This window comes from Physella acuta, unplaced genomic scaffold, assembly GCF_028476545.2.
Source record: "Physella acuta isolate Inbredline_101_S28 unplaced genomic scaffold, ASM2847654v3 ptg000988l, whole genome shotgun sequence".
In the NCBI taxonomy this organism is placed as follows: Eukaryota; Metazoa; Mollusca; class Gastropoda; family Physidae; genus Physella; species Physella acuta.
Genome location: NW_026732505.1, coordinates 353,723 through 369,622, shown reverse-complemented (window position 1 = coordinate 369,622; position 15,900 = coordinate 353,723). Strand labels below are relative to the sequence as shown.

The following is a 15,900-nucleotide window of genomic DNA, read 5'->3' as shown; positions in this document are numbered from 1 at the left end:
TTTTTAATTCCGCACTGACCCCCCTTTATACAAGTAAAATCCTTCCTAGACAAATAGCACTCCTCCACATCTTTAGCACCGACCCTGGCTAATTATTATAATCAGATGTTTGTTTCGTGTGATTAATTTTAGTTCAAGATTTTAAAACGGCACACCATTTTTTGGTCACTTTACCTGAGCAGTACATTACCATGAATATTTACTACCTATTACTAGCTAGAAAAAAAGTAACATACAATGGTAATACGAAAAACAAACGGTTAAATGAGATAGTTGCATCCCTTTCATTGAATTTCTCGTGGTGCATAGGCCCTACCTGTTTAAAATCTTCATTTAGTTTCGAATCAGGGTTCAAATCAGACAAACGTCTCTGATTCCACCCAGCTCTGATAGGTACCTAACTTACGTAAGAGCAACAAAGGCGGCTGCGCATACTGCTGGCCAGATTATCCCTTCATATGCCCAGGTCTCTAAAGCAGATGAACTCTACTCCATCTGCCCCATGTGTCTCGGGTACGAACGGAAAATGATGAAGCTGAGTGTGAATCGTAAACGAATGGTAGCTTTTAAAATCTTTTAAAGACAATAATATATATAAAAAAAAGTAGTATCGAAAGAAATTGAATGTTATATTGATGTTCACTATGTTAAACGCGAAATATGTTATCAGCCCTTTTAATGGATAAAATCGAGTTGACGAAGTTGCTTTCGCATTAGTGTCGATACGGATCTAAATCCTGCTTTTGTCAATGTTGCCTTCATAGCGGCCGTAGGAAAATAAAATAAAACAAAAAAAAACATTTCAGAAATTTGATATTTTAAGAATCAATGCTATAAAAGTAGCAAAAATATAAAAAAAATACTTTTCTCGTGGAAGGCAACATTTCTAATTTTTTGGATCAAGTTTCATTCTAGTAAGATAATTGATTAGCTGTGTAAGAACTCCACGACTGAATATATGAAAACCCCACTGCCGAAATGTTTTTATATAAGTTGGCCTACGTAATGTGAGATAATCTAAGCGCGTTGCGTATTTCCGCTATAATTCGTTGAAATAAGCACAAACCTAGTTTAGAACGGCACACTCTATTTTAGATCGTAAAGTATTACCAACCGCTACGCGAGTAATAAGTCATTTGTTCGAGGCCGCCATCTTCAGCTACGACAAAAAATGTTAAATTATTAAAACGACATCTAAACAGGGGAATGTACAATGATAAAACAATATTATCACTTAGCTTTAAAGACTTACGTCCCTTACAATGATAACAATAACAGGTTTTCTCGTTAATATTAAACCATGTTACACTTAATTCTCATAAACTCTTAATGTGTTGTGTTTAATGAGAAAATGTTTAGTACTAAAAAGGCAGTATCTATGGGCAATAAAGCAGATGAAGTCGAAAAAGTCTTTTGGTAGCACCTGCTAGTGTTTTTAAATAAATCGAAATAGTAAAAGGGAGGGGAGGCAAAAAGTGAATGCACACTTATTAAGCAAAGACAATTTAAAATTGGTGTATTTATGTCCCTTATTGATATTTCAAAAGCACCCTGGGAATGGAAAGCGGTCTTCAAACATCTTCAAATATCATATTACTGACCCCCCCTTCCCTCTGAAATACCTTAATATCTACACACAAGCAATCGCAAACATAAGCATTCTAACATTCATACATACACAAAACCCACAAACACACATACACAATTACGTATCCGCGGTCACGCCTACACGCGTAAATATATATATATATATATATATATATATATATATATATATATATATATATATATATATATATATATATATATATATATATATATATATATATATATATATATATATAAAATATTCTTTCCTACTGTTCAAAAATCATATTCAGTTTGCTAACAGAGAGACACATTGCAAGTAAGCCCTTAAGTGTAATCGGAGCGTACATGCTTGTGTTTTGTTATTTGAAATAGTTTCTATCACGTTGTTCAGGTATGCGCACCCTTTTCTTGAAAAATCTATATATATCCTTGAACCACGTAGCTAGAATACCTGTAAGGGGTTACACACTAATCATGTGACTCGTGATTCTAACAAAGCGCTTTATTTAGCTGTACACAGAGGTTTCAAAAGAAAAACAAATGAATAAAAATGTAAGTGCAAATTACAAAAAAAAATAGTGCAATGCATTTGTGCATGTTAAAATTTGTTCTAGCTGCTATAGCTACTTAAAGAAATATTGTTTGGAGTAATATTTAAGCTTAAACATAAGTATGTGATCCTTTTGTTTGTTCATTATGTGAATGAAGAACGGTAGCACATATATGGCGTTCACACGACTGTTATTTGTGGGAGATGAGTAGAGTTTTGGGAGGGGAATTTAGATAGTAGTTTTGACGTTTTTGGGGAAGGTAGGGGACATAATTTAGCGGATAGAGACAATTTTTGTGACTGGGTATGACAGGAATTTAAAAGACCAAGGTGAGGAAACTTACGCAATTTCAGTCGAATATTTTTTAAGAAAATGCATAACATGTTTTATAGCTAAGTCTTTTGTAAGGAAAGAAAATCACAGAAGCATGAACTTGAATTAAACGTGAAATGAGATTCTAAAAATAGAGGCTTTCGTTTATATAGGATGATAAATCGGTCTATAATAAAACAACGTTTGTTTTGCAAATTTTTTCTAAGGCAAACCAGGGGCGTAGCGAGGGTGGGGCCGCACCGGGTCACACCATTTAGGGGTATAACACCAAAGCAACAAATAGCAAAATGTTCAGAATGAAAATGTTGTATTTTGCCAGTTCCATTAATAATTAATTTAAGTTAAATAGTCTTTTAAGTAAATCTATTACAAAGGGGTGGGACTGACACAGTGGCGGAACTTGAAAAAAAGGGCCACCCCGCAAAAAAAATAATTCTGGGCCCCAAACACAGAATACAAACATTAGATAGTCATTTCTGGCCTGATCAGGTTTTGAAAACAAAATTGTTTTTTTTTTCAATTTAAACAAATTACAACATGCCATGTGTGTGAGTCCATTAATCTGTTTTGAAATTATTATTATTATTTTTTTTTAGATTTAAAACTAGTTTATTCAATATGTTTTCTGTAATACTGCCTACCCTCTCGACTCTAGACTTTAGCCGGTTAAAAGAATATAAAGCGTGAAAGCTTTGTATGTGTAATGACTTCTCGTGTTATGTTTATTTTTATGTTTGTTTTTTTTTTCTATTTTTATTATTTGTTTTAAATATATTTCCTTTTTATGCTATGTCAATCTTTAGTATGTATTTACAAAAAAAATTAATTAAGAGAAGTAATTGCTTTTTTATTTGTTTAGTACAAATATATTAAAACGAGCTTATGATTACCCCTATTTATCCATTTAGGGTTGGGAAATAAGTCATGGAAGTGTTTTGAATGTTTGACTTTATTTCACGCAATATATATATATATATATATATATATATATATATATATATATATATATATATATATATATATATATATATATATATACTTTTATTGAGGGCGGGGGTGGATTGACACCACGAAGTTTCACGCCGGGTGATACCCGACAGAGTGACGCCGCTGGGGATAACTGACCTCGTTTAAGCTGTGGTATATAAGCTTTCACAGACATGTTTGTTGCACAGACACACATCGGTAAAGTGTACGATCTTCACAGGTAAGTTTTAGGACATTTTAATGGTTATACATTTATGATATACGTTGGATGTAGAGAATGTAGTTGTGTGTAATGTATGGTGTGTCTATCCCACAGACAATTATTAAATTAGACAAGGTAAAAACGAAAAAAATAACTTAAAATGATTAAAATAATATTTTACGTTAAAATGTTGCTATTAAATTAGCTAAGTTTAGTATTGGTTTAATCATGGCACAGCTCATGTAAAGAATTCAATTTTATGCAAATATTTTTCGTCAACCTAAGCGAAGCTAGTCAATATAACAAGTTAAATCGTAATCCACACGAAAATACGCACAGAAACATACACACACACAAGCACACAAAAAAACGCAAGAACACATGCACACACAAACATACGCACCTACACACACATTCATAGTTTCTTACAATTTTAAAATTAAAATTTCATAATTACGTAAAAAGTTTAGAGTGTAACCAGAGCTCACACGTTAAAGTCTTCAGTTATTTTAACATTCACAATCAGGCTGTTCATTTATGCGCATTTTTTTCTTGAGAAAGTTAAACGGTCTTGAACTCCAATGCCTTTATACCTGTAGAGTAAACCCATCACGTCTTTGTTCTACAGTTAGCCGATCTTGCATCTGCTTAGCGTATATAACGTAGCACTGTCGAATTCTTCCACACAAGATTGTTGTAAAGTGACGGTTCTTTTCAAGTAAGTATTATGACACCTTGATAATTATACATTTTATAATATACAGGAATTGTATGTAATTAGCTGGGTGAAAATTGGAATGATTTTGATTTTTAATTTTTCACATTTTTAAAAGACCAATAATCTCACCCATCGTTTTATTGGACCATATTTTACAAGTTTACACATCGGTACGTAGTGATCCGTATTGAGAAGTAGGCAGGTGGGATGGGGAGGGGGCAGCCCTTTTCCTCGGGAGAATTTTAGGATAGTTGCGCCTTTTCAAAATATTAATTCAAATAAAACTTAAAAAAAAATGCAATTGCATTTAATATCTAGATTCTGTGGCCAGTTGTATTTCTAGAAAAAAAATGTTAATCGACTAAAAATGCATATGTCTCGGTGGTTAGTTAAGCGCCAAGTAAGGAGCGGATGTCCTTTCTGTCATAATATCAGTCGACTATAAGGCTGGTAAGTAGGTAACCAACCAGTTCTATGGCTCAAGCAGGTTTTATTGAGCCGTAGAACTGGTTGGTGACCTACTTACCAGCCCTATAGCAACTGTACTACTTAAATTATTTCAACTTTCCAATATTCTGTATGTGTATTCGTAAATTTATAGCACAAATAAGCATTGAAAAGTAAAGCTCAAGTCAGTTTTTCAGCATATGGTTTCTTGTTCCCTTTTGTCGGATGTGTTAACCCTTTACATTTTTAATATAAAGACGTTTTGTGGATGCCGTTTGTGCAATTGTAGTTTTGTCATCTAGGATAAACACAAATAGTGTAGACATTTGTAGATCCTCTAGGCAGTGGCGGAACTAGAAAAAAGGGGCCACCCCGCAAAAAAAATTTTTAGGCCCCCCCCCCCATATAAATATTTAGGCCTATATATGTATATATATATATATATATATATATATATATATATATATATATATATATATATATATATATATATATATATATACATACATATATATATATATATATATATATATATATATATATATATATATATATATATATATATATATATTATATATATACTCAAACATAAAATACGAACAAGGATACTTATTGCTGGCCTGTTCGTGTTTTGAGAAATACGTGGGTTTTTTTTTTAAATTGAAACAAATTACAACATCATGTCATGTATGTAAGTTCTTTAGTCTGTTATGTGAAAATCAGTTTTATATTATGTTTGCCGTAAGACCTCTATCAACATACCGGTCAAAAAGAATATAAATCATGAAAGCGTTCTGTAAATAATGGTGTCTCGTGTCATGTTTATTTTTATGTTTTTTTGTATTTATTTTATTAATTTTAAATACATTTTCTTTTTGTACAGTGTCATTCTTTAGTAAGTAATTTATAAACAAATAATTATAAAGAGAAGTAATTGCTTTTTAATTTGTTTAGTACAAATCTATTAAAAAGAGGCTTATGAGCATCACTATTTAATTAAAAAAAAAAGGGAAATAAGTCATTGAAGTGGTTTGAACGTTTGCTTATCTTTGATAAGTTTGATTGACAGTGGTTTAAAATCGAAGGAAAAACTATCGTGGGATGTTGTCTATAGAATAAAGGTAATCCAACCGCAGCTACGGTAATCTTTTTTACAAAACAAACATTAAGTCAAAAATGCAAGAATTTTTTTTTAACTATAACAATTTTTTTTTATGGTCGGCCGTGGGCCCCTAAATGGCGTGGGCCCCCCCGCATTGCGGGGTCTGGCGGCACTGTAGTTCCGCCCCTGCCTCTAGGAGTTCAGGTGGGCCAAGTCTAAATTTCCCAAATTCCAATTCAACCCGGGACGGACTATCAGCTTTGTTCCTACCCTTCCCGCTATTTACATTTATAAAGTAATTTATGTTGGCGAGAATAACCCTCCTTTCATTTAGAAAGGTTGATGACTCTTTTTATAAGTCACTGTCCCCTAATAGTTTTATATTGGTTCATCGAATAGATGTAGAAATGAGATAAATAAGTTCTTAAAGCAAATCTAGAGTTCTATATACTTAACTTCAACTGTGTATAATTCAATAATGCAGGTTTAAATTTTTTACTACCCAGTTTGGTGTCCCCTTATGGTCGGCACCCTGGGCTGACACCCCACCATCTCTTCCCTAGCTACGCCTCTACTTGACTACATGGGAACAAGGAATTCATACCACTTCATACTTGAAATTCCAGGGAGCCGGACGTTTTCCCGAAAGACACTTGCCCGAATGCCGTTTGCCCGAAGGCCGATTTCCCGAATGGACACTTGCCCGAATGCGACAATTGCCCGAATGGACACTTGCCCGAATGCGACAAACGCCCGAATGGACACTTGCCCGAATGCGACAAATGCCCGAATGGACACTTGCCCGAATGGGACAAATGCCCGAATGGACACTTGCCCGAATGCGACAAATGCCCGAATGGACACTTGCCCGAATGCGACAAATGCCCGAATGCCACTTGCCCGAAGGCCGTTTGCCCGAAAAATGTTAACATTATATATTACTAAATAATCATTCGTAATCAATTTAAATTTAAAATGTTGGTAAACAAAACACATCTACGCAAAAAGAAAGTGAAAACATAATATTATATATTACCACGCAGACATTTTAAATTAATTTGTATTTGATATTTAAAAAGTGTAGAAACATACTTTCTCTTCCATATATGAAATTAGACAAAAATACAATTTTCATTAATCTCCGGATTTTAAAATGATTTTTGCTTTCTTTATTAATTAATCGCTTCAACGCATTGTCTCAACAAGGTGCATTAAATGGAGATCAAACATATTTGACTACGTTTAGTTTTTAAATTCGCCACCTAGACCTCACCTCATTCTTTTGTTAAATGTTCACCCCCAAGTTAAGCAGAACAAGATAAACAAACAAACAAACGCGCCTCTGTTCAATGTTGCGAGACGCCGCGCCGCCTACGCCGTGTCATAAAAGCTATATAACCACCGCAACACGTCGGCTAAACAAGGTGTTCAAAACTTACATCAAAAGAATGTTAGAACACCGCCGCCAACATCACCTTATATTTATTAAAGAATAAAGTTTTTCTTACAGCACTTTCACAGTTTTGAAAAAAAAAATAAAAGCTAAATTTAAAAATATAAACAACTTTGTTTTATGCTTAGAATTGTGTTTATAATCAAAATTTCAAATTTAAATTGATTAAAGAATGTCTATTTGGAAATATTATTTATTATCTAATATTAAAATTTTTCGGGCAAGTGGCATTCGGGCATTTGTCCCATTCGGGCAAGTGTCCATTCGGGCATTTGTCCCATTCGGGCAAGTGTCCATTCGGGCATTTGTCCCATTCGGGCAAGTGTCCATTCGGGCATTTGTCCCATTCGGGCAAGTGTCCATTCGGGCGTTTGTCGCATTCGGGCAAGTGTCCATTCGGGCATTTGTCGCATTCGGGCAAGTGTCCATTCGGGAATTCGGCATTCGGGCAAACGGCATTCGGGCAAGTGTCTTTCGGGAATTTGTCGTAGACCCGAAATTCCAGATTTAATTTTATCATATTAAGACCAGCTTTGTATTAGGTCAAGTAACACTTAGCAATGGAGAAACAAAATCCAGTCTGACCATGCAGACTCCTCTCCTCTTCCCCCCCCCCCCCCATAATGAGACGATTTTTATCTTTATATATATATATATATATATGTAAATGCGCATGTATAAATGTGTTCACATATATATTTTTATGCATTTCATTTTTTACCTCCCCCCTAATACATGGATTAACATATAAATTATTATAAATATCAACCAAACCGTTTACCTCAGGCATATTTTGCAACGTTGAGTTAATGTAGCTTGATGTAGCATGTTTTCTCTATCATTAGCAGGTTTACGTCATGGTGTCAGCTCCTCTTCCCTCCACCCTTGTCGGGATTTGTCAAATTTGCTCTTAAAAGACTATTTAACACTCTAATTAATCACTTAATTAAGTGGAATTATCATTTAATGTATATATTTTGCTATTTTTTCCTGGTGTCACCCCCTAAATGGTGTCACCCGGTGTGGTCCCCACCCCGCCCCCCTCGCTACGCCTCTGGCATATGTGTTTCCTTTTGTGTTTTAATTTGCGTTTGTGTTTGTGTTTGATTTTTAGTTTGCGTTTGTGTTTCCGTTTTTTATTTAGATTTTTTTTTCGTTAGTTGTCATTAGGGTTAAGTTTACATTTACATTTAGGTTCAGGGTTATGCGTCCATATTTGCATCTAGACATTTAATTGGAAAATTAATATATCTCCTAAACTCGGGCAATGCAGGGTATATGCTGCTTAAAAACACACACACATCAAGGTTCTTTACAGATAGGTTATTCATAGACGCATGTGCACGGCCTGGCCGGGATGGCAAGTCTAACTTATTTCCTCGTTTAACATAATTAACTCTTGCTGCTTCCCCACTCGAGCATGTGTAGGCAGCAAGAGCAGGTTCACATTAAAAAAGCATACTTGAAATATATATATATATATATATATATATATATATATATATATATATATATATATATATATATACATATATATATATATATTCATATATATTTGTATTTATATATATATATATATCCATGACAAATGATCTCAATTTCAGACAAAATATCTCAGACAAAATATCTCACCGACAAATGATCTCAGGACAAATGATCTCAAGGACAAATGATCTCACGGACAAATGATACCAGGACAAAATATATCAGGACAAATGATATCATGGACAATGGTCTCAGACATAATATGCCACAGTAGCACATTGGCTTTTATATATTAGGATGCACTAAAAAGTAGAAAATACATGATTTTCTTTATATCAGCAATACTAATAGTTTCGCTGTCTGTCTATGTATCTGAAAAGAACGCTCTAGAGAAAACACAAGCAAATTAAAAACTTTCATAGTAAAACGGAAGTGAAATATGACGTCACATTGATTAAATAGTAGAAAATTGTCTCAAGCCGGGAAAGTGCGTAGAATAGTAGTGTCGTCATTGATTCTCAAGTAAACATTGAATTAAAAAGCCAATTTTGTCTAATCTTAAAAGTGGTTTGCGTGAAGAGTTTCTTTCATACAACTTTTCGAGTAGGGACGAAGCCGCCGCCCCCCCCTCCACAACTCAAAAGAAATGTCGTCATCGATATTGCCTGAAAGAAACTCTAAATGCGACTTTTGTCTTCAATGAGATTAGGTTCATGGTTTAGGGATAAGCCTATGACTATATTTTGTATAAATTAAAGTATCCTTTCAGGATAAAAATCCGTTTTCAATGTCATTTTTCGTTTCCGGTTAAATTGAATGAAGGTGGTGATTTTGGTTTTGGTTTTAGTTTAGAGAAAAGAGACAGCACTATCAACCTAGCGCTGTCTTGTGTATCCTTCCTCAACGGGCCGTTTTTCTCGTATATAATAATACACTACTGTTAAAATAAATATAAAGAAAAGCGTGTGTTACTTTTAATAATATTTAGGAAGAGACACATGCTTTTCTTTATATTTATTTAAATATTAGCGTATTATTATTTATTTAAAGAAAATCATTTGTTTTTCTACTTTTTAATTCATTATTACATTAAAGCTTGTTATTTTAACGTAGTGATCAAAGGATTGCACAGTGTGCAAAAAAGCACCTTCCGTTGTTCCGACAGACGCGGCTGATTATGTTAAGTGAACGATTACAATGCCTAATTGTATCAACAGTCTATAGACTGTTTAAAACGATCGTAGGCGCGATCTGAATAGCCCGTGCACCAAATTGTACAATGCAGAGATGCCGGAAAACGCGCTTACCCGCTAAGCAGGACGCTCGATTAACGGATACCAAGTACTACAATACCCGTTCTGGAACTCTGGGTGCCAAACCGTGTATTAACAAAAAAATCGCACCCTCTCCGGGCGCCACCAATAAGATGCACCTCTGGGAGACCGCCATTACAAAATTAAAAATGATTTTTGCAGAAACCTTCTAAGGGGTGTTCTAATCAACTTCCTAAAGTTTTATAGCAAACGCATGAACGGTGTCAAACCGCAATCGACTTTTACTTTTATATCACATAATATAGAGAAGAATGGATTCTCGCTCTGTCGGGGTGCCACCCATGCGAACTTAAAATTTTTTTTTTCGCAGATACCTCTTTAGGACTATTTCAACAGCTTCTCAAAGTTTTATGGCGATCAGATAATACTGTGTAATAATACTGAAAAGACAAACAGACAGACAGACACACACACACTACATTGCTTTAAAGTATATATATATATATATATATATATATATATATATATATATATATACAGTATATGTGTTTGTGTGTCTTTACTAGCCGTACCGACAAGGAACTGCAATTGCATTTGAGGTATATGTTATTTGTAAAGGGAAAGTGACTTAAGCATATACCCTGCGCTGCCCGGTGTTTTGGAATTTATATAATTTTAAAGTAAATGTATATATGTGAACAGTGGCGTAGCCAGGATCGTCTCAAGGGGGGGTTCCAATTTTTACGCGGGGACAAACTTTCGATTTGCACCCCCCCCTCAAACTTTCGATTTGCACCCCCCCTCATACTTTTTCTATATACAGAGGGGTCTATGGGGGGCGGTTATGACCCCCCTAACCCCCCCTCCCCACCTGCCTACGCCACTGTATGTGAATATGGACATTAGTGAAAATATAAACACAAATGCAAAAACAATTGTAAACGTGAAAGCAAACATAAACATAAATGCAAACTGAAACATAAACACAAGCGTAAACTCAAACATAAACATAAACTCAGAACATGCACATGGCAACAAGTGTGATTTTTTTATTAACACTTTCTAAATAAACAAGTTATTTAAAAAGTCTAGTGACATTTTAGCGCAATTTCCTTATGTTATCTAAAAATAGCTCTGTCGTAGCGTAAATCAAGAGCAGGGTTAGTAAAACCATTGGTTAGTTATTAAAACGTTTTTTATTAATTTTTTTTAAAGTATTTTACATGTTTTATTTACAATAGAGTTACATGACTAAAAACCATTGCCCGCCTAGCTACTGAACGTGATGACGCAGCCATTGAACGTGATGGCGCAGCTATTGAACGTGATGACGCGTGTGGTGTGGTTGGATAAAAAATGTGAAAAAATGATTAGGCCTCGCGAAACAAAACCTTGTAATTGTAACTCCCTATCACTCTCATATAAATTATAAATAAATTAATAGGGTACAAAAATAACGTTTGAATTAATAAGTAAATAAGTAATTAAAAAAATCCTTTCGAACCTCAGCGCTTTGCGCTAAAAACCGACACGATGCTCAGTTTAAATTAAAACTAGGCCTATAAGACGCTCAGTTTAAATTAAAACTAGGCCTACAAGACGCCCAGTTTAAAATACATTTAAAAAAATTTTGTGACCGAACAAAAGGATATTTTTGAAAACTTTCTTCGGCAATATTGGTTTAAATTATGGCAGGAATCGATTGGTAAATGTTTCAAGTCGCTAAGTAGTCTGGTTGCCGAGATATGGAGCAAAAACTGCATTTGTTCGAGGTGTTTTGGCTTTTCCGGGAAATCCATGAAACCCGGAATTTTTATGGCCTATGTTCATCCGCGTAACTTGCTTAACATAATTGCTTTTGGAACTAGTCCTCGATATTGCTTCGTTGAGGAGGAGATACGACTTAAAGCTGCGGACACACATCCATCCATCAATCCATCCATTCCCAGAAAAGACGAGTTAATAAACGCAATTCTCCATAATGGAAATTGCGCTAAAAATAGTACACTACTTAAATACCCACGTTAAAGACGTGTTAGAACAACTTATTATTTCAAAAGGTGAATTTTTTTTTCTTTTATCCATATGTAATTATTGTTTGTTTTTGTGTGTAATTTAAAAAAAAACCCGGGGAAATTAAACGTTCAAATTACTGACGCACTTATATCACGTTATGAAGGTAAAATGTGTTAACTTATGTTAATTTTCACATCTTTCTTCACTTAATTGTGATTTGAAAATTAAATTTTAAAATATGACATTGATAAGAAGCTGGTATTTTTTTCAGGTGCATATGCCACCATAGCTATCTCATTACCAAATATAAACTTTTTGTCGCATCTGCATGTAATCTATTTAATTTAAGGATTAAATGTATGGTTTATGTAAGGCTGATTTCAGTCTTGGAAAGACTCAATTATTAATATGACTCCAATGCGACTTTTATCAGGTGTGAGCTTAGACGCAAAGCTATGAGTACCACTATATTTAGTATCATTGTGCAGTAACTAAGTGTATTTCAAGCTTAAATCCGTTTAAAATGTCGATTCTGGATGAAAATCCGTTTTCAATTACATAATTCGTTTCCGGTTAAATTTGAAGTAGAGGTAGTGATTATGGTTTTTGTTTCGATTTAGAGAAAAAGACAAAACTTTCATTCTAGCGCCAGCTATATTTCACCCTCTGGGGGCCATATATCTCATATATGATAATCATTATTCTACCGGCAATTTATGAAAAGCCAGCATTCGATAGAATGCTAGGCGATGAATCGACATTATTATATACTTTTCCTCGGCTTTACAAAAAATGCATAGGCTTTACACAGAATGCCAAGAATTGCTAAGGCAATGTGTGAAATACCCTGGTAGCAAAAGTACAAAATAATAAACAGTAAAAATAATAAAAGTTAAAATACAAAATTAACGACAGGAAATTTCTAGTCCATACCCTAACTCTAACCCTAAACCTATACCTAATGCTAACACTATCCATAACCCTAACCCTAATCCTAATACCCATTCCCATCCGAATCCTGTTCCTGTTCCTGATCCTGATCCTGATCCTGATCCAAATCCTAATCCTAATCCTAATCCTAATCCTAATCCTAATCCTAATCCTAATCCTGATCCTGATCCCGATCCTGATCCTGATTATGAGGCTGAATCTGACCCTTTTCCTTTACCCTAACCTTATCCCAATCCCTAATCATAACCCTTGATATTTTGCTATTATTTCAAACTCTGCCTGTTTGTTATTTCGTATTCTAAGAAATGTATAATTATGGATGTATTTCATATATAGACGACCATTTCAGGCATTGTATAAATTGACTACGTGTTCTTTAGAATGTCGTTTGCAATAGTGACCAGAAAAATGCGCAACGGAAAAATGCGCAACGGAAAACTGCGCACAAAAAATTCGCAAAGGAAAAATGCTGAAGGAGAAAAATGTGCTAACAGAAAATTGCACACACTGAAAAATGCGCAAACAAAAAAATAGCACACATAGAAAAAAGCGCAAAAAGAAAATCGCGCACAAAAAAACGCGCACACAGAAATTTACGCACACTAAAAATGCGCAAAATGAAAATTGCACTCACTGAAAAATGCGTAAATAGAAAAGCTGTGCAGTTTTGTTGCGCATTTTTTCCGTTACGCATTTTCCGTTGCGCATTTTTCCGTTGCGCATCTTTCTCAGAAACGGTTGGTTATGTTTTATTAATATCTGTTTTAAAACACTTTCTATCCCTAGTAAAGCATGGAAACCACCAATTCTAAAATTACTCTTGCTTTGGTTGGCAAAATTGGAAATGGTAAAAGTTCAACAGGGAACACTCTTTTAGGACGAGGCTGTTTTAAAAAAAAAAGTTCGACAACAGCATGCACATTTCTGACCAAGCCTGGTTTTGCAATTCGTGGAAATCTAGAAATTAAAGTTGTTGACAGTCCTGGGTTTATGGATCCTGACGAGGAAAATGAAATTTTGAACGTCGAAACTCAAATTCCTGGAATTATGAGTGTGTGCCCAGAAGGTATTCATGCGCTGTTGTTGGTTTTGAAGTATGGGAACAGATGCACAACAGAAGACATAAAAACGGTAGTTAAAATAAAGCAAATTTTTGGAGTAAATATAATTAAAGATCATGGAATCATTATTTTTTCTCACGGAGAAAACTTTGACATGGATACTGAAGATCGCGAAGAAAGTGATGATATGCCAAATAATTTTGGAACGTGGTGTAACCAACAAACCGGTCCAATACGTGATCTATTTAAAGAATGTGGTAATAGGGTTGTCCTGTTTTATAACAGTCACTCAAAACTGTATGCCGAAAAGAAAAAAATAGCCGTGGAACAACTCTTGAACATTGCAGTTGAGATGAGTAAAAAAGGCGTGTACACTAATGATAAATTTAAACAATGTGCATTGGAACGAGAAAGATTTCTTTCAGAACATAAGTTACTGGTATTGAATATCGAGTTTCAGCGTGAAAGTGACTTACTGAGTCAAGATTTTTACCGATTTATAAAGTCTAATAACTTGACGGAGGTAGATCTGAATCTTCTAAAAAATCGCGTTAGTGATTTGTTAAAGAGAATTAACAGCTCTTCACATAGTGACTCGCTTGGAGATTTAAAAGAAAGTGTTCAGAGTATTGAAACTTCATTAAAAAACATAAATTTGCAAGAGCCTATAGCACCGCAATTGCACCCTCTTTTGAAATTATTAGAAGCCGTAAGGAATCCACCAATGTCTGTAGCACTCGGTGCTACAATTTTAGGCTGCCTACTTTTAGCATCTGGTGTAGTGTTAACAGTAGCAACAGGGGGAGCTGGAGCAGCTGTTGGAGCCATAGTAATAGAATCAGCAACTACTGCCGCTGTGATACAGACTATCACAGCAACAGCTACACGTTTAGGTTGCACATCACTTGCTGCAGGAGTTATTGCATTCGTCGGGAAAATTATTAATAAGTTTAAGCAATAAACATATGGTTACTATGGTATTTTTAAAGTAATAGCCAAGAATTGGATTTGTTTGCATAATTTCCCTTTATAACGTTTCTCTTTATAATGCCAACATTATAATTATTTTTTAATTTAAATTGAAAGTGTTAATGTATTACTTAATTTTTAATTAGTTAAAAACTTATACGATTTTTTCGAAAGCCGTGAAAAAATACCATAGGAAATAATGATTTTTTTCCAATAGGGCTTTTTCGTGAACATTGATTGCGCTGCTGTAAAAAAGCATAAGGTCCAGCGTTGATTATTCTACATTTACTAAACCACGATGTTGTGTAAGAAAAAAACAGTACACATGCTGCAGTCTAAAAGATAGGGAAACTTCCTCTATCAACTTTTCTGCGATTTCCGGTAACCGGAAGTGGAACTTATTCCTACTTTTGATTTTTTTTCAAAACCCTATAACCTTAGTACTATTTCAGGCAGAAATTGGAAATTTCATATATAAATAAAAGATATCATTAGCTGCCTACTTTCAAATTTGGAGTAATTTCCGTTGACGACAAGTAGTAATTTACGCTATTTCCAATTTCTCAAAAACGAATATTATTTTATAAAGTACTAATATTCCGCATTATTATACACATATTGTTTGCCTTTCACTTGGTGCGCAATTATTTTTTTCGGCGAGATTTTTTTTTCTATTTTCAAACGCTTAAGTAGTTAAAAATTAATTTTTTAAAAAAGTAATTAAATAAACCGGGAGTGATCTCCCCTAAACTTTCTCGAAT

General features: G+C 34.3%; 1 protein-coding gene across 1 annotated transcript; it reads left to right on the top strand.

The window, feature by feature from the left end:
• Nucleotides 1–4,292: 4,292 nt before the first annotated feature.
• LOC131954288 (GTPase IMAP family member 7-like) lies at nucleotides 4,293–15,131 on the top strand. The gene is made up of 2 exons (XM_059317868.1): nucleotides 4,293–4,381; nucleotides 13,896–15,131. The coding sequence occupies exon 2, from the start codon at nucleotides 13,902–13,904 to the stop codon at nucleotides 15,129–15,131; it is 1,230 nt and encodes a 409-aa protein (XP_059173851.1). The 5' UTR covers nucleotides 4,293–4,381; nucleotides 13,896–13,901.
• The last annotated feature ends 769 nt before the right edge of the window (nucleotides 15,132–15,900 follow it).

Excerpts from the sequence above, each read along its gene's own strand:
- LOC131954288 (XM_059317868.1), top strand. The coding sequence starts at position 13,902 with ATGGAAACCACCAATTCTAAAATTACTCTTGCTTTGGTTGGCAAAATT.